This window comes from Sceloporus occidentalis, unplaced genomic scaffold, assembly GCF_023333645.1.
Source record: "Sceloporus occidentalis isolate IW3139 unplaced genomic scaffold, rSceOcc1.0.p SCAF_65, whole genome shotgun sequence".
Classification (NCBI taxonomy): Eukaryota; Metazoa; Chordata; class Lepidosauria; order Squamata; family Phrynosomatidae; genus Sceloporus; species Sceloporus occidentalis.
In genome coordinates, this window is record NW_028317045.1 from 4544164 (window position 1) to 4568855 (window position 24692).

A 24692-nucleotide genomic window follows, 5' to 3' on the forward strand; every position below is an offset into this window, starting at 1 on the left:
ACACCAAATATTAACACGCCTTCATTCACACATTAACACCATACAATAACACACATGCTAACACCACACACTTGTGTACAGGCATGCTAACCAAATACACAATCGGACACTTGCATGTGGTTGGGAGTACCGAACCTACTGTGTCTGACCATCCATTCTGCACTGATTCCTTGCATTCTCTATCACTCGTCTGTGATTACAGCCTACAGGTTTCTGGATCTGTCTGTGAATTGCCTACTACACTTACTGCCTACACCTGAGCTTCCTCACAGTTTGGACCATCTAAGTCCCTCTCCACTTCACTTGGGACCCCAATCCCTTCTAGGTGACTCAGGGCTAAGGAGCTTTTGCGGTGAATGCTCATTTGGTGCTGGCAGCTCTTCTGGTACCTTTTTAGGTCCTTGCACGCTATGTCATTTTCCGGTGTACAGACTGTCTGCTGGGCCTGAGTAAAGGGGGCGTGCCACACCATTCTGGCGGTATATATCTTGGAAGGGGGTGGGTTTAGGAAAGCTGGTGCTATGGGCCTTGTTTCCCTGCCGCCAAGCAGGGGAGCCTGGTTGGGCCCTGTACAACTGGTCATACTTCCCTGATGGCGGGCCTAGTTAAACTTAAATAAGAGGATATTTCTTACAATAAAAGGTATGTATGCGATGTAGTGTAAAGGAGTAGTTCTTTAGCCTTGACTGTTCAATTTGTAAAGTGTAACCTGTTCTAACTAACTTATAACCATACATGGGAAGCCTCTGGGTTTGACCCGGAGATTGCCGGGTGAGCGCTGGTCTTTCGGGTCATAGCCGAATCCGGGTCTAGACAAGCCCCGCTCCCCGCCCACTTTTTCCTTTAGACGGGATTGCAGTGTGCAGTCCTGACTTTTTTTTTTTTGTATTTTAACCCCTATGTGTCTGTCGATTGTACCAGGAACGCCATGCCCAAGTGGGCACAATAGTGGTGATCGCGGGGGTGCTGCTGCTGTCTAGGCAAACCAGCACAGTCCCCTCTGAGCCTTTGATCACCGGCGACCGTGTTTTCAGCTGCCACAGGCAGCTTCAGGGAAGGGGATTGTGTGTTGATTGGGTCCCCAAGATTTCCCTACTGCCTGATTGCTCCATGAGCAATGCAGGAACTGCATTCAAAGAGCCAAGCTTTCACTAAAATTAAAAATAAAAATGTGAAATTATGCAGTGATGTCACTAGTGTTTTTGTATTCCAGGAGTTGGTTGTCAATTCTTTAGTTATAGCTTGACTCTTGCAGCTATAATAATTTCTGATAAAGCATCGTACTTTGACTCTAATAGGCTTTTTTTTTTTTTTTTTTTACCCCCCCAGATAATCAGTCCCCATGTTCTCAAAAAACATGTAGCCACATCTGTTTGTTGTCACCCGTTCTGCCAAAGTCCTATAAGTGTACCTGCCCTGAAGGCATGTTTCTCCTACCATCTGGAAAATGTGAAAGTAAGTTCTGAGAGGGATATATATATAGAAATAGATATAGATGTGTGTGTGTGTGTGTAAATGTTGCAATCATTCTGCACATTGCTGTAGGAAATAAGAGGACACTGCTGCCCTTGCTTCCCCCTCTGTAACAAACATACCAACACACGCATTTGCAGTAAAATACACTACACCACACCTTGCATAATACTGCTTTGATGTGCGCGCGCCCGCCCCAAGCTTCAGCTGTCCCTTAAACACCATTGACACATTTGACTGAAGCAGACAATCTGTGGCACAGGTAGTGAGTGGGTAAAGGGGTGAATGTATATGGAGCGATTCTGCAGAATCAACAAGGCATTTGCAAGAGGATGCCACCAGGTACAATTTGCATCAAAGTTCATATGATGACTGGAGTGTTCTTTCTCATTTAGACTTTACGATTATGTGCAGCACTACTAATGAGATAAATCTGCTAGAATTTGGATTCAAAGGAACATTTGAGAAAAGGACACTTAAACAGCAGTTTGATGTAAATGTGAAACTCCTGACTGTTGACTGGAAGAGAGATCTAACATACTGGATTGATGATCAAGGGCAACTTACAAGAGCCACTGGTTCAGGATTACAAGTAATTCAAACAGGTGGTCCAGGTATGTGTGTTTTATTTTTTTTTGTTTGTTTTTTTGCATGACAATTTTTACTAATTGGCTCTAATTGTTGCACATAGCAAGATCATTTGATTAAAACATTGCAGGGTCTGTGAGCCCGCTTACATAAAGGTTAGGGACTATGCTTAATGAATTTAGTGTCTAATGGTTAATCACACACAGTAAAAAAACTGGAGATGAGGGCCCTGCTTTTGTGAGCTTAAAATCTAGTCTAGGGAAAAGTGAAACTGTAGGAGAGGACTGCTTGGATGGGGATGAGTTGATTGTTCAGATGGCACGATTAGGATGATAGCTAAGAGTGTTATGAGCTTTACGCTTGTAAGAAAAATTTGGTATTTCAGAGAGCTTTTGAAAGTTGCGTATGTGGGAGAAAATCTGACAGAACAGGGCAGGGAATTCCACAGAAGAGGTACAGCACGAGTGAAATCCTGAATAAGCGAGTCAGAAGAGGTAATGACAGTAGGAGAGAGGCGCAAGTCAAGTCGGGGTCAGAAGTTTGAATTTGATTCTAAAGCGTATGGGGGAGCCAATGGAGTGATTGGCATAGTGTGGCAGCAGATGAGGAATGGTGACACTACTTGCAGTGTTGAGGATGGATTGGGGCAGTGAAACGTGAGGAGGGGGGCAGTTAGTAGGGAGTTGAAATACTCCAGATGGGATATCACACAGAACTTGATTAATATTGTTGTGGGCAATTTCAGAAGATGTTTTCAGGTGAAGGCAGCAAGATTTGGTGAATGACTGGGTGACCTTCAAAAGCTGACAGATATATGATTTTCTGGGTGGTCTATCCGTTGCATAAAGTCCCACTTCTTGTGGTAATGTGTACAATCATTCCTACTTTGTTCATTCTGAATGCTCATTTCTTGGCAACTTCCACTTTTGATCATTGTTTAGACAGATAGTGTTTGCTGGGGTTCATATTTAAACTTTTTTTGCCCAAAGTCTCCGAGAAGAATAGTATCTTTCTGATAATCTGAGAACAGGCAGTATGGAGGAGCCTCAAATTGGAATTTCATTCTGCCAGAAGGCAGTGGAGATTCTCAGCTGGTCGGGAAGAGGAGGCCTACAATATTAGTCTGTGGCCCAAAGCAAGCTTGGCTTGTTCTGCAGCTCAAATAGGCCGTGATCACCTTTAGACACTTCCTCATAAGATGGCTAGTCCTTCCTGGTAAATGTGAACTTCACACAGAAGTATGTTTCTTGGTTACAAGTGACTCTGTAATGCCAGAGATGGACCTAATGACATTTGGGATGCAACAGAAAAGTGTGCAATTTTAATTTTCTCGTTCTTGCAAGGCAAGATGGAGCACTGGGAAAATCTGTATTATCCTATCACTGGAGTTTTCAGTGATACATTTTGCCGCCTATACTTTAGCAATTGCTAAGGTTGTTCAGAAAGTCCAAGTAACTCTACCAAATAGTCATAACTCCCTCATACCCTATGATGTTAGCTTCCTCCTCAGATCTTAATAGCATAATTGCCAACAGCAATCAAGAACATTTGTCCGGTGATTGCCTGACAAGCATGAGGAAATGTTTCCTCTTTCCATTACAACAAGGCTTGGGTACAATTTTTCAAATTTGGTATCTGGGGAAGGTCTCTGTTTTTACCTTTTACCTATTATGCAATACACCCGAACTCCCTCTAGATTGTAAACTCCTTTGAGCAGAGCCCTCCTCACCTGTTTCTGTTAGTCAAATTATGTTACATACTACTTATGTCTTGTCTACTCATGGTACAGCACTACGGAGTTTGATAGGGCTATATGAAACAAATAATAATGAAAAGTGTAATTCTCATCAACAAATGACTTTTTTTTTTTTTTTTTTTTCTTTTCTTTATAGTTTGTCTGGCAAAAATCGACATCCCTACTGGCAACATATATTGGCTGTCTTGTGAAAAGAACACAGTTTTTGTGACTAAGTATTCTGGAATTGGTACAAAAACCATCTATAAGTCAAACAACTCCATAAATAACTTTCTTGTAAACTGGGAAAAGTCATTTTTGTATGTGGTCGAAGATGAGAAAATTATTAGGCGGATGAGTCTCATTGGTAGTGACATACAGGATGTGTTTCAAAGCACAGACTTTGCACAAATGAGTTTAGATTTAAAATTGTACAGCATTGTGTGGCGCTCCCAGACATCTGGTAAGTGTATGGAACAATAGCAATGTTTTATGAAGTGTTCTGGTGAAAAAATGCATTTGGCAGGAATATTGTAATGGTAGTATGATTCTAGCATTTGTGCCACTGCACCAAAACATTTTTACAAAAAATATTGTTGTCCTCTGAAAGTAATAGCTGTATGTATCCGATGCACTGTTACACTCATGTGCAGTCCGCAAGAGGTGTTGGCAAAGAGATGCCACAACTGCATTTATGGTGTGCAGATCTGACGGTAGGTACCTTGAATCTAACTGTTTTGTGTGGAGGTTGCAATTTTCTCAAGGTCTGTCGTGTGTCTCAAGCTGTTCTTTCTGAAGATTCTTCTCCATCCCACCCATCCTAGCACTTTATTCATTTGGACTTCTAAAAGGAAAATTACTACACCTGATGGATAATTTTACAAGTATATTGATGGATGCGTATGGACCCTATATAGTATCCTATAATGAACCTCTAATAGAAATATGGGATAAAAAAGCAATGAAGATTATTACAACCCTGAGACAAGAGAATGTGACCAACCTCCAAATTTTGACATCAAGTTACTTAAAAGGCAGGTATCGGTCCTGTACACAGTTCTGTTTTAGACCTTACATTATATACCGTATATATAGATTAGTGTGTGTGTGTATATGTATTGATGTTTAAAAAGTAATGATTGACTATGTTCCCTTCAATTTTCAATATTCATCTCACAGTTGGACTTCTAAAATATTTATGATAAGACTTATATTTGTATCGAAGTGAATTTTTGACAAACTTAATGGTGTAAGTTTTTGGTGATATGTGAGTATTTTGGCCATCTGTAATGGGTACTATACAAAAAGATCAAGATTATTTCACAGGAGAGACAACCACTTAACAACCTGTTCTACAGTGCATCCCTGCTAGTTAACAAATCTATTAGAGTAGGCAGTGGCGTAATTGGAGGGCAGAATACAATTTGCACAGCCCCAACCAACCTGTACATCTGGTTGTAAGGATACATCTTCATGCCTATACATGGACTCCTTTCCACACACACAAGCATGTCTCACACTTTCCCTTATAGTGCACCTTTTCCCCCCCATAATCTACCACCCCTGCTCCCCATCTCACAACAGTCTCCTCTTCTGTCTTCCATCCTATTGTGGAAGTGCAAGGTTTGTCACTCCAGACTTCTGCTTTGTTGCTCCCTAAGCACTATGTGCCAGCAATTGGGCAGATGTCCTTGTGGGCACCTGCCATCAAGGTCAGTGCTCATGGAGCCTGGGTGCAGATCTGCTCTGGCCTCGTGACCCCTTACTTTGCAAGTAGGGATGCACCACATGGCAGTCTATAGAGAGACTGTCCGTTCTTGTGAGTTAACCTCAAACCTTTTCTGTATGGCACTTAGAATGGTTGTATCCAGCTCTATTATACACCTAGGTATTTTAATGTCTTGTTCTTGTAAGCACTGAATAAATTGTTCAGAGACACTTATTGTACTACATTTTGATTTAAGGAAGCCAGTCTGTGTGCAGCCTTGACAATGGTGGTTGTTCTTCCGAAGAGATATGTGTTGCTAGTCCTGGGCAGGTGATTAAATGCTTGTGCCCAGATGATAAGGGAAACTGCTCCGATGGTAAGATTATTATTTTTATATTGTTTTTGTAAAATACGCCAACACACCAATGATGCCAATAAAATCTATTAGTTTTATATATCAAGATATACATACCTTTATGGTCATGTAGTGTGTGTGGACACCTGACCATCCCATCTATAAGAGCATGTGTTGGACGAGAAGACCCGGCTCTCAATCGGCATTCGAATTCATACCAAGTTAAGTGGCCTGCACGCAGGCCCCAATTAAGTTCTTCCACTCCAAACTCCTCAAACCATGTCTATTTTCCTTGTTTTGTGCACACGGGCACAATCATGCGGGAACAGAATAGTGTTAACCTTTGGTGTTTCAGCCACACCCATTGCTTACAAGTGTTTAAGTGTCCATGTACATTTGGCCTTATGATGTATCCGTTATACTTGCACTACACTAAAAACGAAATCTTTAATTTTAACTAAAGTAAGATTTTTACTTGGTGGTGGGAGAGTATTTCAGCCATATTCTCACCTAGGGATTTAGTTCCCACTTACAATACCCTGCCCCCAATTTTTCTGGTGAATAGGATTGGTGGCGTCTGAATTTGCAGGGTCTTGTCCCATCAAATTGGGGTCTGTCCTGGTAAGAATTCTCCTCTGCACAAGGCAGCATTACATTTAAACTGTATGTCTGAGACTTGGTATAAACACTGGTAAATGAGCTCTAGAACACCTGGTATGTGCAGGGTTATGCAGTGCTGCATAACCTTGCATCCTTTTGTCCCAGGACAACAGGTGCCAAAGTTGGCAACTATGGTGTAAATCCCTGCCCCCCCCCCCCGAATGTATTTCTCACACATAGGAAGCAAGAACTGTTTTCACCAGACAATATTGTCTAGTGGCTTGACATGCAAATTGAACAGCATATACTTTCTTACACTGCCCAACTACTAATTGCTCCAGCCCTCATTAGTGCAGCACCCAATGTATACATTTAAAGAAGCTTGTTCCTTCAGGTCTTACAGGTATAGAGCTCTAAGATGATGTTTGCACAGGCCTAAATCATGTTCTGTAGTCTACTTGTCTGCCTTGCCATTGTAACAGTTACATAAAACTTTCACAGATGGGGAAAGTTCAGTTGAAGACTTCAGTTTCCCGATTACTCCATTTTGCCCACGAACATTTGTACCTTGCAAGGATGGAAAGGAGTGTATATCTTCTGAATTTGTGTGTGATGGTGAAAAGGACTGTTTAGATGGATCAGATGAGGATAACTGTGCACTTTACTGTAGCAAGCCAGGTACCAGACTGTTTGACAAAAATCAAAATGGCATACTTTAATGTTTTAAATGACATTTGCGTTGTACTAAATTGCTGGTGCTAGTGTTGCTTCTTTTCATCCTCCCACCCAAGGACTGTATCTTGCAACGTCAGAATTTTGTCATGTCTTCATAGCAATTTGTGACAGAAGAAAGGGCACATAAGCCTCCTAGTCTACACTTGCCTTGCCATACAAACTCTTTCAAACCTTAATCTCTTGCCTTTCTCCCCACCACTTTATTACCTACCCATGCTTTCCCCTTCTATTTTTTTTTTTGCTTTTCCTTTCTACCCATTCGCTCCTCTTTCTCCTTCTCCTTTGTGGATGCGGTAGGAGTATGATGTCTTTTTCCTATAGACCTCCTGTTTCTGTTCTTCATCAGTGCGCATGGTTTCAGTGCTGAGCCCAAGAAATAACATATCCTGGTGCTAAGCTTCAATAGCTGGCACGCATTTTTTATTTTTTGGGCAGGTTAGAGGGAGGTAAATCTCCCCAACCAGCCTTACTCCTCCAGTGACAGGCAGTCCAGTCTACCTCTGGGGAGAGAGAACAGGGTGACTGATACCTTGCCGAACCACTGGTGGTGGTCAGTTGCAAAAAGGGTATTAAAAAAATAAAAATAAAAAAGTTATCCAAAGCGCAATTGTAAGTATGAGGCCACACAAACAAGGGACATGTGCACCAAAAAATGTTTATGGCCCCTTTTTTGAAAAATGTATGTGCTCCCATTTATTTGTTGCTGTCGCGTTAAAGTGCAGGTGACAAAACAATTATTCAATTATATTTTTAAATGGAAATGTGTGTGCTGGATGGTCCTGTGTAAATAGGGCTTTTTTATTTTTATTTTTTTCCTTTTGTGACCCTCCTCCACCCTGGCATTATTTTCAGTAGAATTTTGATTAAAGTTTAAGTGGATTCTGATTGGGTCACAGTTGAAATATAGTGTTACATACAGTATGTATTGCATAACCTTTTCCCCTTTAAATATAGCTCAATGGGCAGGTTTGGTGTATTTAGGATTTTCTTTTATGTAGCACTAACGCATACTTTTACAGTGTAATGAAAACCTATAAGGAACAGTCATACAAGCATGACTGGGGTAGTATAGCTACCATTACAATATGAAAAGAAGGCCTTGCCTTATCAGTAGTACTGATTTTTCATATTTCCTTTTAATAGTTGATTATTTGACTTAAGTGCACGTTCTTAGTGTTTTACCAGAACTGGTGTCATTTCTTTATTTTACTGGCTTCTGGTTAAAGGTATTTTCCAGTGCCAAGATGGTAAAAAATGCATCCAGGAAAGGTACCATTGCGATGGTATACCTCACTGTCCCGATGCATCTGATGAGCAAGGCTGCTGGAAACCGACAGAAACCTGCGCCATGCTGTGTGATCGTAACACCCGCTGTGTCCCTCGGAGCTGGGTCTGTGATGGTAACCCTGACTGTTTTGATGAAGCTGATGAGCAAGGATGTGGTAAGTGTATAATAACCCCCTGAGGCCAGGGAGTCTTCATAACAAAAGGCCCAAAATATTTGTCATTTTTACTATGCTAAACAATGATTCCCCTTTTTTGCTTTTTGATAAACTCACACACATTTTGCATTTTGTTCAGCAGAAGGGCCTAATTTAAAAATCATAGAAATACATAAAACATAGTGATGAAAAAAATATGCTAAAATAGAAACACATTTTTGCAGTCTATACTGCAAGTGCCACAGCTAAACAATGACCCAATTAAGCAACATCTGATTAGTCTTACCCCACATACCTATTTGTCATGGTGACATAACTGGGCTCCCAACCAATTTTTTATTTGCAGTAATTGTGATTCCCCATCAAGGGGGAGCCATGGAAGTTTCTAGAAAGCCTGTTGAGGCCATCTAGAAACTCCTAAGTAAACTTCCTTAAAATTGTGTTTTAACAAAAGGACCTACTTGTATGTCCTAATGGGCTTTTTGCCACAGGTTTTAAGGATATACACGTGTATCCTAAGGTGACTGAGAAGGCTGAACATTCATAAAGTAGTAATCTTCATATTTCTGCTTAGAGTATGCGCTGTAATACTGAACAGCGTTCATCCTGAATCCTACCCTTCAGCAATACATACTAACTAATGGGCCTTCCAGTTTTTTTATTTACTAATCAATTCCTTTTTGTCCACCATTGTCCCAAACCATGACTGTGCGTGTTTCATGCTTTAACACGACTGCGGTGATAACAAGGTTCCGCATTGGCACATTACTATTGCGCTCAATATGCAACGGTTTTATAGCAAATTCTCGAGTATTCTTGATTCAAATATAGAATACAGTAGTCTTGTCATGTGATTTCTCTTTGGAGACTACGCACGTCTGTAGTGGATCCTTCCAGGGTCTCTATTTAACAGTAAAGGAAACACAAATGCAAAATCATGTTTACGTGATTTCCTGATATTATAAAATGTCAAGGCTATAATTCATGTGAAGAAAATAAGTTTATAACGTAAGGTGTTTGTTTATAGAGCGTAAAGAATGCAGTTCTGGCAAGTTCCAGTGTGACAATGGCCAGTGCATTCCATACACCATGAGATGTGATGGGGACAATGACTGTGATGATCACTCGGATGAACTAAACTGTACAATTCCCCGGCCTTTGCAGTGTAGAGATGGTGAATTTAAGTGTCATCAGAGTGGAGAATGTATCCTGAGGGACTGGCATTGTGATGGCAGCAAGGACTGCAAAGATGGTTCAGACGAGGAGGTATACAAAAACACAAAAAAACACTGTCCAAATAAAAGTAATATGCCACTGCTAAATAACAAAAAAACGTTTAAAATAAAGGTCATACACTCATCTGCGGTTCTCCATACAAAAATCATTACATTTTCAGTCTGTGTATTGTCAAAGTCTATACGTGGGGTAGTTTTGGTGAACTAAACAAAAACCCTCAAACGACTTTGTAAATGTTTACTATGACATCTTAAATCTATGCTTCCAAGTTTGTGGGGTTTTTTCCTTTTTTGAGAGGTTGTGGGGTTCTTGGAGAACATATTGGCTCTCATCAATTGGATACTCGGTTAATATCTATATTCCTTTGATATGTCATTTATGGTATTAGGGCTGTGTATTTAAAAAGATCACTTGTGGTAATATGCAGTGGCAATGTGCCAGTGAAGACCAGTGTGTACCAACTTTCTGGCGTTGTGATGGAAGCAAAGACTGTAGAGATGGCAGCGATGAATCTACATGTGAGTGTTTCTATATTTTTTTATTTTTTTTCCTAGAATTTAAAATGCTGTTAAATGTAAGTGTATGACACTTTATACTTTGACAATCTCAATAGCCTTAATTTATTTTCCAAGGTGGATACAAACCGTGCCCTAATAGCACGTTCCAGTGTAAAACACTTGATTGCGTCCCCACCGCTGTCGTGTGCAATGGTAAAAATGACTGTCTGGATGGTTCGGACGAGGGTGGGAAATGCAATATTACTTGTGAAAGAGAGTGCTCTCATTCTTGCTATGTTTCTCCGGATGGACCAGTGAGTATGCTATATTGGTAAAACATAAGCAGGGTTTCACATTTTATTTAGCAAAGTTAGTAACATGGCTCAGGTATTTGTTTTTCTGTGAGAAGACATTTAAAAAATCTCTGACGATTGGTAATTTAACTTTTACAGGGTATTTTGAAGGTCTTTCTCTTATTACTACTGCCACAATCTGAATATTAGACTTGTGCATTTGGATTCATACAGACTTGGGTTGTTTTTTTTTGTTTTTTTTCTAATTGCTAGTTTTGTGCGTTTTTGTATGAACGTCTGTATAACGAGAAGGGCCACAACAAAATAATGAAAACGAATGGCCAAATTACTTAACTTTCGTACCGCTTTATTTGTTTGCCTGCTATAGATGAGTCAAATCTCCCTCTCATGTTCTGGGACCATTGCCAGTCATTATGAAATACTTTTTTTCTGGGCTCAAGCAGGCTTAAACAAGCTATGATTAGCATTTTGGCAGCATTCTCAGATAATGTGGTAAAGGTTCAAAGTGGGTACATGTGCTAAGCAAAAAGGCTATGGTTAACCATTTCAATCCCAAATATCTACATCGAAGAAAAATACTACCTCGGATCACTCTACATCTAAACTTATGGTAGCAGTGCAAAGATGAGGAAAAGAAGAAAATACTAGTGGTTACATGGGCCTTATTACTTCTGCTGCAAGGCTGTTTCATATAGCCAGCAACCCCTTGGTAAAGTAAATCTTTCTTACATTAAGACTTTATTATATTAAATAAAAATTTCAGGAAGGCAGAGGGGAGGGGACAGGATTGGGGGTCACAGAGTGAGAGTTCTTTTGGGCAACATCTTTGTGGGGGGGGGGATTACTCAAAAAAAATAATTTTTTTTTTTTTTTTCTCTTTATTGGGTTTTCTTGGTTTCAACTCTGTATAATGTGCAGTACCTTGTAATGGGACAATGTGGAACCAAAACATTTCTGATTTGTTTCCAGGAGTGCTTGTGTGAGAAGGGCTTCAAATTAGAGGACAATGAATGTATTGATATAAATGAATGTAAGGCATATAAACCTTGCAGCCAGTCTTGCATGAATCAAAATGGCACATATAGTTGTGCCTGTCATCCTGGATATATGTTAGAGCCTGATGGTCATCAGTGCAAAGTAACAGGTAAACATTCATGTCTATGTACCAGTATTTCTATTCCATAATTTTGCAAATGAAGCCTTTTTTAACTGTAGTCATATATACTAATGTAAAACGTTGCTTGAATTTAAAATCTAAAATATGCTCCATAACCTTTCTGGTGCTCAGATTAATTATGGTGAAGGCATCAAAGCTCTTAGTGAGATTTAGATTATGGTATTATAGGGTCTCGAATCATAAACATGACCACTCGACAGACTTGCTGAAGCACATGGATAGGCGGTTAACCTGCATGAACATTTAACTAGAGCTCTGCACTCTGTTTTCCATATTTTATTTTTCCCTCAAGGTTCAGAGCCTGTATTGCTGATAGCCATTCAGTATGAGCTGTTGCTGTATAAATTACGAACATCTGAGGAAGAGATTCTAGCGTCTACAGACAAAAATTTGATGATCATCTCTGTGGATTATGATGTGATGGAGCAGAGGATCTTCTGGATGGACCTTAATGCAGAAAGCATAAAATGGGTCACAATAGGAACTAAGGCTAAAGGGACCCTAGTTAAGGGTAATTCTTTTAATGTTCTACATTCTTGTGAAGAAAAATCCACAGTGCATCTAGGTCTGACAGATAAGTATTTGGAGGAAGAAAGATTAATAATAAAAAAAAAATAAAAAAATCATACCTTCACTAAGTTATGGGTGACGAATGCACCACTTATGAGCCATTACACAAATGTTTCAGGGTCTTCTATCCCTTTATGAATGTGTACACTTGAATGAAGGGGTAGGAGATCCTGAAACATTTTTGTAATGGTTTTGGCACATAAATATGGGTAATACAAGTGCATGTTTTGAATCTTTCTGGTTTAAATATGGACTGAGGAATGGCAGTTCCGTTGTTGAACATTGGAGCCTGGAAATCTGAATTTGAAGAGCTAAGACTGCAATGTTCTATATTTTCTTTTTGTGTATTTAGAGGAAGTGTTAAGAAAGCCTACTGTTTGAAAATTTTTTTACTTTCAGGAATTAAATCGGACTGTATTGCTGTTGACTGGGCTGGGCGGAACCTATACTGGACTGATGGATCAGCTGGTGAGATCCTGGCTACGTCACTAAACTCAACTTGGAAAGGATATCCAGAGTATGCAGTTGTAATTGATGAAGGTCTTGAGCAACCTCATTCTCTGGTTCTTCATCCACTTAATGGGTCAGTTAAATGTCCATTTTACCTTGTGAAATTAAAATAAAACTACAAAATCTAGGCAAAAAATTTAGCTATGCCTTATACTGTGTTCATAACACACTGGAATAAGGCTATTTTCGTATAGCTTATCTAATTTGTAAAAAAAATTTTTTTAATACATATTACCTAATCTTATTTATTTTAAACATTGTGTTCGGCTGATAAAGGACGATCCTGCTGTGCACCCGATTCATGCACTTACCAAAAAAATCTCCATGCTTTTACCATCGTATGCATTTTCATATCTATTTTATTAAATTGGAACCTCTCATTTGTCTAAAATATTTCTGTGAATTTTAAAATAAAGATTCTGTATCCATATACAGGTTATACAGCTCATCAAAGCAATCTAGAAAGGCCTCCAAATATGCCATGACGGCTTTTTTGTTTTTTGTTTTTTGTTTCTTTGCATTACCACATGTGTGAAGGGAATAAAAAAACTGATACCCTTAAATCCTAAAATAAAAAAAAAAAAGAGAGCCCATGTCTAACTGTCATAGGATATCTGCTTGGACAAAACCAGACCTTTTTGGATACCTCCAGCTGAGTGTCAGGTTTAATGTGTAGTCAGGCCTCGTTCTTGAGTTGTTGCTCTAAATATCTGCATTGTAAAGAGAAATACAGTTTGCCGCAATCATTAAAGATCAGTTAAATGTTGAGGTAAATTTTACATTAATAGAATATATACTTATCAACTTGTAATTCACAGGTTAATGTACTTGTCTGAAATTGGACGGCATCCTCAAATTGAACAAGCTGGTATGGATGGGACCTACCGGAAAGTTCTTATTGAGGAACAACTTGGTTGGCCAACGGGTTTAGCGCTTGATCTTTTGAGCTGGAAAATTTACTGGTCTGATGATAAACTACACTGTATTGGATCAGCAAGTTTGCATGGCACAGATATTAAGGTAAAGCAAAAATGAATGGTTTTATCTTGTCTTAGGATGTTAACATGGTATTTAATAGACTTGTGCATTCGTCTTCGGGCGAACATGAAAACGAGCACGAAGAGGCCGTTTTTTTGTTCGTTCCGAAGGAACGTAGAACAGAATACAGTGCCAGCAAACCGTAGGCGAAGACGAAGACTCACAATCACGAAGAATCGAAGATTCTTCGTGATCGTCTTCGTTTTTGCCGCGCAACCGCCAAAATTTCAAACAGGAGTGAGCTGATCCTCGTCTGTCCAATCAGCTCACTCTTGTGACGTAACGCTAAGGGTCTCGTCCAATGCCTGTGCTGCTGTTTTTTGAATTCTGAAGGCGCCTTTATAAGACCAGAGCTTGCCTGAGAGATCCATTCATTTTTCGCTGTGACTGCTTTGGCAACACTGCTGTGCTGCATCCGAGCGTTACAGAGAGAGATTGTTCTGTTCTGTGTGAGACTGGTAAGCCTTAGCCTGCCATTTCTCACTGTGTACTTCATCCTCACTTCAGTGCTACTTAATTAATATATTTAATAATAATAATTTGATTAATTTAATTTTTTTTAAATTAATTTGTCATCAACTTTAGTGTAAGTGCTGTTGAGTTGACAGTGCACCCAGTGCCTCAGTGGCACTGGGGTGCCCTTGCCCTGGGCTGGCACTAGTGCCTATTGCCTGTCCTGCTTAAATAAATTAAATAGAATTTATAAATTACAATTTAATAGAATCTATAATTTAATAGTTCATTATAATATTATATATATATATATTTGTCAGTCATATATATATATATATATATATATATATATATATATATATATACTATAGTATACTAGTGTAGAGTGTACTGTAGACATTCATCTACTAGTGTCTAATTTAAAATCAGTAATATTAATTAATATAATTAATAATTGAATTCATTATAAAATTATATATATGTCAGTTATAGTTAGTAATAGTATACTAGTGTAGAGTGTACTGTAGACATTCAGAACATCTACTAGTGTCTAATCTAAAATCAGTAATATCAATAATTCTCTAATTCTTTCTTATCTTAATAGTTAATTAAATTAGCTATAAATAAAAGTAATAATATTAATTAATTACTACTAGCGTATAGTTCAGCTAATCTTATTAGTACTGGTGCTGCAGCTCTATAGTTTGTGCTTTGTTTTAGCAACAGTAAGAGACCAAGTCAATTTTTCTTAATTAATCTTTCATTTTATTTCATTTGTTTTGCTCACCTCAGTCCATCAGTGAAGTGAACTTGTTGGGCTAGTGAGTGCAGCCGCATAAGTGCTGTGTTTTTTTTTGATCAGCAAGCAGTGACGTTAACTGTTTTGCAAAGATTTTCTCATTTATTTTACATTTTATTTCAATTTTATTAAAAGTACCCTTAGTGTTTTGCTCACCTCAGTCCATCAGTGAAGTGAACTTGTTGGGCTAGTGAGTGCAGCAAGCAGTGAAGATAACCGTTTTGCTGTGACATTTTATTTTATTTCTAATTCTTTTCAAGAAAAATTGACTGTGACGAGCTGTACTAAGCAAAGCTTCAAGCTACTAGCTGTAGTACTAAAATAATTCTAATCTTCTTTAATCTTAATCTATAATATATTATAAATAATAATATTCTAATTCATAATCTATAATATAAGTAATTCTAATTCTAATTCATAATCTATATTCTTCTATCTATAATACATAATATATAAGTAAATTAGTTCTAATCTATTAATATTATATAACTTAATATTAATTAATAAATCATATACTGAATCTGATTTAACCTCACTTTAGCTTAGTGGGTTTGAGAGCGTCTGCCTAGAGGTAGACTTATAGTAAGGAAATATAGCTTTAGGCTAGCATAGTGGTAGGCTAAGCTCTTAGGCCCGTGTAAATTCAAATTAAAAATAAAATACTGCTAGTTATTAAATAGTTAATCTTGAGTTAATAATTTCAATAACTTTAGGATTTTGGCAGATTGCACACAGCACAGTGCAGTAGTGCATAGTTTTACTTTTTAAGCAGTAGCACTGAAGAGAACTTCCTCTAATTTTTTTGTCTTTAATTCGTTTTTCCTTTTTTTTATTTTTTTTTTTTTATTTTTTTTTTTATAGTTTTTTAAACACTACACTACACTACACTACACACACAACACAAAATTTGAAATGGATCCTCCTTTTGGGACTAAGGAGGGACAAGCTCCATCTACCACCACCAGCACCACCACCAGCACCACCACCAGCTCTAAGATGCAGCCTTTGCGTCAGTCTAGTCGGCCAAGTAGGCCAAGCTCTCGCTTATCATTTGGGGAAGCATTGCTTGAAGGATCATCAAGTAAAGGAAAGGCACCAAAAGCAGGCAGTAGTAGTGCGGCTAGGCCCACAAGCTCTATGGTTTTTTACGGAAAGCCTAAAGCACCAGAAGCACGTTCAAAGTTAAAGGGTAGCACAAGTAGTACCAGCCCAGTGACTAAAAAGAAGTGCCTTTTGCCCCAAGCAGCATCTTCCCCATCCACCAGCAGCATGCAAGGTACCAAGCAGAGCCAAATTAGCAGCAAGACTCAGAGGGGTCCCAAACCAAAGCGATCTCATTCCTTTGTAGGGAAAACCACCCCCGCCTCTACCACCACTAGTGCTGCGCCTACTGTTCCCACTGGTACCGCCACGCCATGTCCTCCTAGTACCTCTAGCAAGCCACCAAGTCCTTACAAAATTTTTGTAAAGACAGTTAGAGAGAGGGCTACACATAGTGGAACTCCACCTAGCGAGGTAGCAGAGGAGCCTGAGACTGAGAGGCCAAGTGCAGAGTCTATTCTTCCTGCTCGCACTACTACTAGTCACGAGTCTCACGACGATATCAGTCTTAGCTCCAGCCTAGCAGGAATTCCATTCGATCTGGCTAATGAAGAGCTAGACTATGAGCCAGAGGAAGTAGAGGAGATGAGTGGTCAGGAATCAGATTCCTCAGGGAGCAGTGTCCAAATGACTAGTGCACAATTTTCCCCTGAGCCTCCACCTTCTCCGCTACGATCATCACCATCACCACCACCAGCAGCAGCAGCAAAACCTAGCAAATCTAAAGCAATTAGCAGTCCCACTATGGCCAGTACTGTTACCACCAGTCCCACCACCACTAGTTCTGCCTCTGTTCATCCACCCCGAGCAGTAAGAGCAGCACCCAAGGCACACTCCAAGGCTATGCGCGCCCCAATTTGGGAGCACTTTGAAAATGTTGAAGAAGGGCGCTATGGAAAGTGCAAACATTGTGGGAAGCTAATAAGCAGAGGGAAAGTGTCTGGCCATTTTACCAGTGCTAGCATGAAGCATCACCTCAGCACTCAACACAACGCTGTGCTATTGGGGAAAGATGCAGAGGTAAAACTTAGTGCAGGCAGCATAGCTGGTGGCCGTGGAAAAACCCCAACAGCTTCTTCTTCTGAGCCAATAGCAGCAGCAGCAGCAGCAACTAGTGCTGGCAGCCAGAGACCAAGGCAGGTTGGAGCACTGCATGCCCAGCCCACCCTGGAAGAATTTGGGGCATTCCACTCCAAGAGAACGATGCCCAAACAGCAGGCCAATAAAGTAACGCGACTTATTGGTCAGTTCATTGCTGTTGGAGGGGCATCCTTCTCCATGATTGAAGGGGAGCCTTTCAAACAATTGATGGCGGCTGTGGCTCCACAATACACAGTTCCGTCACGTTCCACTTTCAGCAGGAACATTGTCCCCTCGCTGTATCGGTCCTGTGTTGCAGCAGTGAAAGAGGAGCTTTCCAAGGCTGCTGGTCAGTGTGTTCATTTCACTACAGATTTGTGGAGTGCACCTAGCGCCCAGCATGCCTTTCTTTCTTTGACAGCACACTGGTGGCAGCCCGGTGTGTCTAAGGAAGTTGCTGCAGCAGGCTACCGATCATTCCTTCTCCATGCAGAAGTGATGGATGAAAAGCACACTTCCCAAAATATTCTGCATGCGATTAGGAAAATGTTTAGCCTTTGGGTGGGAGCAGAGGCGGGCACCAATGTTGAAGTTGGTTTTGTGGTAACTGACGGAGGTGCCAATATGGTGAAAGCGCTGCGAGATGGTCATATTGTTGGTGTGCGCTGTGCAGCCCACATCATCCATCTTGTAGTGAAGGCAGCAATGTCAGAAGGAACTAATGTGGCAGCAGTAGTTCTGTCCCGCTGCAGAAAGATCGCTGGGCACTTTCACCATAGTGTTAAGGCTAGCCAACTTTTGAGGGAAGAGCAAGAGAGGTCAGGTCTTCCCGTACACTGCCTACGTCAGGATGTCAGTACACGGTGGAACTCCACGTTAGACATGCTAGAGAGGATTTTGGAGCAGCAGAGGGCAATCCATAATCTTGCCTCAGAGCACAATATTGGGATTACCTCTCCATTGAATAGGGAGGATTGGACAGTGATCGCCCAGCTAGTGGCAGTCCTTAAACCATTCAGGGATGCCACAGAAAATTTAAGCTCAAACACTGCCAGTCTGGCCCAGGTAATCCCAGTGTTCTCCCATCTAGGCAGCAAGATGGATGTGTTCCTTGGAAACCGTGAGGCTGTTCAAGGTGGCACTCTACATCCTGACGTAGCAGCCATAGTCAGGAAGCTGAAGGATCTGCTAAAAGTACACCTTCGCAAGCGAATGGAAGAGAGTCCCGAAATGATGCTAGCGTGCCTTTGTGATCCAAGAATTAAGGGAAAGCTAGCTTTGAAATTCAATGTTCTCAGTAGCTACCGGGAGCAATTGGTCAACAAGGTGCGTGACTGGCAGCGTAAAATGGGAATGCTGTCCGAGGAGGGTGAGGTGCAGGAGGAGGAAGAGATGATGTGGTCTGCTACCCCTAGCAGCAGCATCAGCAGCAGTGCCACAAGCAGCACAACACAGCTGAGTGGAGCAGCTGCGTTTTGGGAAGAGGCACTTGGCAGTATAGTTGGACCATCTGACAGAGCTAGCAGCAGAAAGGAGAGTAGTGCTGCTGAAATGGTCAAACTTTACCTCTGTGAAGTTCCTTCTGCTCCTAATGTTGATCCTCTTAGCTACTGGGATGAAAAGAAGAGTGTGTGGCCTGCACTCTCATGGGTTGCGCAGCAGCTTCTATCATGTCCGCCAACCACTGTTCAAAGTGAGCGCGTGTTTTCTATGACTGGAAACATACTGAGTCCACAGCGCTCACGCATGGCACCTCATCTGATGGAGCAGATTGCCTTTCTTAAATTCAATCTGCCCAAATTGGGTTACCCAGCTCTTAGCTTGGAAAGTTAAATTTTTTCTCTCTAATGTTTAAGGTAGTTTCTCCCCCTGGTTGCACTTGCTGCGGTGTGGCAATGCCTGCTACCTCCGCTGGTGTAGCCAATTTACGCTAGGGCCTAGTGTCTGAGCTCTGTAAGTCCGCTCCCAAACGCCTAGGACTGACAGTCTTTGGATGCTTTGCCCTGGGGTGAAACAGGTGAGTGGGTCGTCAATTGCCCACTCATTCACCTTTTTCCGTTTCCAACGCTGCTGCTGGTGGTGGTGCCAGTATCTTTTGCCAGTTCGCTTCCTGGCTGAAATCATGCCTCAGATGTCCCTAATGGAAAGGGTAGTTTCTCCCCCCTGGTTGCACTTGCTGCGGTGTGGCAACGCCTGCTACCTCCGCCGGTGTAGCTAGCTTATGCTAGGGCCTTGTGTCTGAGTTCTGTAGGTCTGCTCCCAAACGCCAAGGACTGACAGTGCTTGGATGCTTTGCCCTGGGGTGAAACAGGTGAGCGGGTCGTCAATTGCCCACTCATTCGCCTTTTCCAATGCTGCTGCTGCTGGTGGTGGTGCCAGTGTCTCTTCTCTGCCAGTTCGCTTCCTGGCTAGTGTCATGCCTCAAATGTCCCTTATGGTAAGGGCAGTTTCTCCCCCCTGGTTGCACTTGCTGCGGTGTGGCAACGCCTGCTACCTCCGCCAATGTAGCCAGCTTACGCTAGGGCCTTGTGTCTGAGCTCTGGAAGTCCGCTCCCAAACGCCAAGGACTGACAGTGTTTGGATGCTTTGCTCTGGGGTGAAACAGGTGAGTGGGTCGCCAATTGCCCACTCATTCGCCTTTCCCAATTCTGCTGCTGCTGCTGGTGGTGGTGCCAGTGTCTCTTCGATGCCAGTTCGCTTCCTGGCTAGTGTCATGAATCAAATGTCCCTAATGGTAAGGGCAGTTTCTCCCCCCTGGCTGCCTCTGTCTGCGGTGTGGCAACTCCTGCTACCTCCGCCGGAGTGGCCAGCTTACGCTAGGGCCTAGTGTCTGAGCTCTGGAAGTCTGCTGCCAACCGTCTAAGACTGACAGTGTTTGGGTGCTTTGCCCTGGGGTGAAACAGGTGAGTGGGTCACCAATTGCCCACTCATTCGCCTTTCCCATTTTTCAATGCTGCTGCTGGTGGTGGTGGTGGTGCCAGCATCTCTTCTCTGCCAGTTCGCTTCCTGGCTAGAGTCATGCCCAAAATGTCCCTAGTGGTAAGGGCAGTTTCTCCCCTCTGGCTGCGTCTGTTTGCGGTGTGGCAACGCCTGCTACCTCCGCCGGAGTGGCCAGCTTACGCTAGGGCCTTGTGTCTGAGCTCTGGAAGTCTGCTGCCAAACGTCTAAGACTGACAGTGTTTGGGTGCTTTGCCCTGGGGTGAAACAGGTGAGCGGGTCGCCAATTGCCCTCTCATTCGCCTTTCCAATTTTTCAATGCTGCTGGTGGTGGTGGTGGTGGTGCCAGCATCTCTTCTCTGCCAGTTCGCTTCCTGGCTAGAGTCATGCCCAAAATGTCCCTAATTGTAAGGGCAGTTTCTCCCCCCTGGCTGCGGTGTGGCAACGCCTGCTACCTCCGCCGGAGTGGCCAGCTTACGCTAGGGCCTTGTGTCTGAGCTCTGGAAGTCTGCTGCCAAACGTCTAAGACTGACAGTGTTTGGGTGCTTTGCCCTGGGGTGAAACAGGTGAGTGGGTCGCCAATTGCCCACTCATTCGCCTTTTCAATGCTGCTGCTGGTGGTGGTGCCAGCATCTCTTCTCTGCCAGTTCGCTTCCTGGCTAGAGTCATGCCCAAAATGTCCCTAATGGTAAGGGCAGTTTCTCCCCCCTGGCTGCCTCTGTTTGCGGTGTGGCAACGCCTGCTACCTCCGCCGGAGTGGCCAGCTTACGCTAGGGCCTTGTGTCTGAGCTCTGGAAGTCTGCTGCCAAACGTCTAAGACTGACAGTGTTTGGGTGCTTTGCCCTGGGGTGAAACAGGTGAGCGGGTCGCCAATTGCCCACTCATTTGCCTTTCCCATTTCCTTTTCCATTTCATTATTTTCCTTCTGATACACAACCAACCAAACATAACACACACAATAACACATATAGCACACAGTGACATCACACATAACACACATACACACACACTTACAATGCACAAAACACAAGGACCTTTTCCTTGTTATTTGCCCTGGCCTTCACTCACTAATAGCATTACATTAACACTATAACTCACACTTCACCCTATAACATTTTTCCATCCACATACCTGCCAACAGACCCAACTTTTTCAGGGACAGTCCTGCTTTTTTCCAGTCCTGTCCCATCTAATTTAGCTAAACTAGGTATGCAAAATGCAAATACACATAGGTAGTTATAGCTCGGTAGGTAACGCTACTATAAACATTTAATAAATATAATCAAGTACTAAATAATAAATCTAACTTTAAAATACATTTAAATAAACCCCTATTTTTTTTTAAAACAAAACATTAAAATTAAATTATTATTATTTAGACATAATCCATCTTTAACCAAACCAGTGCACTGCTACTAATCTTAAACATAACCGTACATTAACCCTAAGCTATTTTTTAGTTCTTGTCCAACATTTTTCCATCAGCATACCTGCCAACACACCCAAGATTTTGGTGGACAGTCCTGCTATTTTCCAGTCCTGTCCAATAAGTAAGTTGGGTTGTTGCAAAGTATGCCATTGTAAATAGGTAGCAAATGTTAGGCATGTAAAGTGGTCCAAAATCAATTTAAAAATGTAAAATATTCCCTATTCTTTTATTAAACATCTATGGACAGTACACCTCGGTATGTGTGTGCAACTCTATTGGTCGTTTCGGCAGGGGGCTCGCCTGTCATCAACGAATGAAGTGCATTCTGCAGTTCTGCAATTCACTCGTTGATGCCAGACCAGCCCCCTGCCGAAACGACCAATAGAGCTGCACACACGTACCTTCACGGCAGCTGCTGCTGCTGTGATGTGTTATTAACCCCGTATTAACCCCTGCTAGGCAACCAGGAGGAAAACGAAGATTAAACGAGCACGAAGAATGTCCGCGAATATTCGCCCGAAGAGAAGACAGGAACGGGCGAATATTCGCGGAATACGAAGATTTTTTTTTCCCCGAAGACGAGCACGAAGACGAACACGAAGAGCCCCCTGGTGCCCAAGTCTAGTATTTAAAGGAATGTAAATTGTTGGAATGATATCCTTTGTGGGGCAACAGTAGTGGATAACTTGTGCTTTTATATTAAAAGGAGAAGCCATTTTTTGTTTATGCCATTATGCATTGTATTTGGTTTTATTTTGCAGATTATTCAGCTGAAAAATATCCAAAGCCCCTTTTCATTAACAGTGTTTGAAGACTCTATTTATTGGTCTGAAATTAAAGCCAGGACAGTACAAAAAATTGACAAGAACACTGGCAAGAAATGGGAAGTTCTATTAAAACGTCATGGTCAGCCTTATGGTCTTAAGGTAAATTGCTGCAATCTTGCAGGAATGTAATTCTGGAATACTATTATGTGGACTGTCTATGTGTCAAGTGTGTCACTGGCATGAATATGGTACAGCAGTTTTTCATTGTGCTGTTTGGGAGAATGTATTAGGAGTGAATGCACACATGCAGTGACTGTGTATACTATAAACCATGGAAGTCTTACTTGCGTTACTGGCCCTTGGGGTGCCGAACATATCTCTGGTCTCTCAAAATTTATTTTCTTGTGCATACTCTGCCTACAAATAAACGAAAATTATTTACCTCTAAAAATAGGCCAGATATGCCATAATGTAGCCAAAAACAAAATATGCAGTTTTAGCCCATATCTATATGTGTATGATAAAGGTTGCTTCTTGGTCCCAGTTGCAGTAGTCTTAAAAGCCATTATTTCAATTAAATTGCTATAAAATATTTCCTGCATTTAGTTCTGTATTACGACTTGGAATGTTGGAATATTAAAATTATATACCACTTTAAATAGTTTTCCTTATGCTATTTGTTGTGAAAAGGAGGTTTTTCATGAACCATGGCACAATTTCAGGACACTTCTGCAGCTTGTCTAGGTTTTTCCTTATTCTGCTAATGCTTGTATTTTTAGGTAATGCATGAAGTTCTACAACCAAGAATGGAGAACCCATGTCAGAAAAAGAAATGTTCCCACTTGTGTCTTATTGGCCCTGATTTGAAAGGAAGTTGTCGGTGCCCAAGGGCACTACTTCTTTCAAGTGATATGCGAAGATGTGTCCCTTTTAAGGATTCTCCATTTTTGTTAATTGCTTTACCAACATCAGTTACTCAGGTAAAAAGTGAATATGAATTACTGTCATTTTGATGCCTTACAAAGGCTCTGGCGTCTGTTTTTGTGTTTTACACCAGATTCTGAATCTAATGGATGATGAACATGGTATGATTAAATAGTTTGTGTTTAGGCACTCCTAGCCACCATCCTCTGCTGTGCACCAGGATATGACATATCCTGGCACTCCACCTCTTATGGATGCATGCCACAGATACTGCATGGTATGCAGTGTAAATGGAGATATCTGCTTTCCCCAACCAACCTATTAAGGGATTTGTAGGTGAGCCTGATTGGCCTAGGTTAGAATAAACCAATGGTTAAATTATGTTAGCATGGACCAATACTTACGTTTTAGGCAGGGATGGGCTAGCATACCACTACGCCACATCGCCTGCTTTTGCAACACTCTAAAAAGTGCTCCTGGAACCAAGGGCCATGTCTACCACACAAATTCACTCAGGCTTGTCTATTTCAACCCAGCAATCAACAAGCTACTGCAACAGTCAACACAATGGTAGCTATTACTTCAGTTTTAAAGTTTTGGTTTTTTTTGGTTTTTTTGGTTTTGTTTTGTTTTCCCCTTTCAGGTGTACTTGCAGAAGCTGACATATGCTAGTCATGAAGCCCTTACAAAGACTAAATTGGTAACTTTGAGTAATGTGAACCAAATCTCATCTATTGATTATGTTATTCAAGATCGATCACTAATATTTGCTGTTGAAAATGGTGGCTACATAGCAGCTGCAAAAGTAAAGGAAAACATCTCAAATGACTGGAAAAAAATCTTATCTGTGGAGGACAATGTTGTTTCCGTTGCCGTCGACTGGATAACTGGAAATATTTTCTGGATTAGTACCTCTAAACCACATATTAAAGTTGCATCTTCCAATGGCTTGTACAAAACTATATTGGTGATTGATGGTATTTCACGTCTATCCTGCCTTGCCATCCACCCTCCCACAAGTGTGATGTGCTACTCTGATGTGGGTTCAGATGGCCTAAAGTACTCTCCAAAGATAGAATGTTCTCATATGGATGGAACCAAAAGAAAAGCCATATGGAAGAAAAACAGAGTAGCAGTTGGATTAACGTTTGCAGACTCAGGAACTCGGCTGTACTGGGCTGACCGAGGTATGTACGCATTGAGCTGTGACATGTCCCAAGAAAT

At 41.4% G+C, this 24692-nt stretch overlaps 1 protein-coding gene across 1 annotated transcript in view; it reads left to right on the plus strand.

The window, feature by feature from the left end:
* Positions 1–24692, plus strand: part of LOC149286985 (low-density lipoprotein receptor-related protein 2-like) — a 40382-nt gene that overhangs the window by 11039 nt on the left and 4651 nt on the right. The window contains exons 12-24 of the mRNA XM_089493583.1: positions 1330–1455; positions 6961–7137; positions 8421–8636; positions 9664–9902; positions 10261–10390; positions 10505–10683; positions 11653–11827; positions 12153–12371; positions 12830–13013; positions 13759–13960; positions 22539–22703; positions 23324–23524; positions 24112–24655. Of these exons, the coding sequence (XP_089349709.1) occupies positions 1330–1455; positions 6961–7137; positions 8421–8636; positions 9664–9902; positions 10261–10390; positions 10505–10683; positions 11653–11827; positions 12153–12371; positions 12830–13013; positions 13759–13960; positions 22539–22703; positions 23324–23524; positions 24112–24655 (2757 nt within the window). The remainder of the gene's footprint in view (positions 1–1329; positions 1456–6960; positions 7138–8420; positions 8637–9663; positions 9903–10260; positions 10391–10504; positions 10684–11652; positions 11828–12152; positions 12372–12829; positions 13014–13758; positions 13961–22538; positions 22704–23323; positions 23525–24111; positions 24656–24692) is intronic.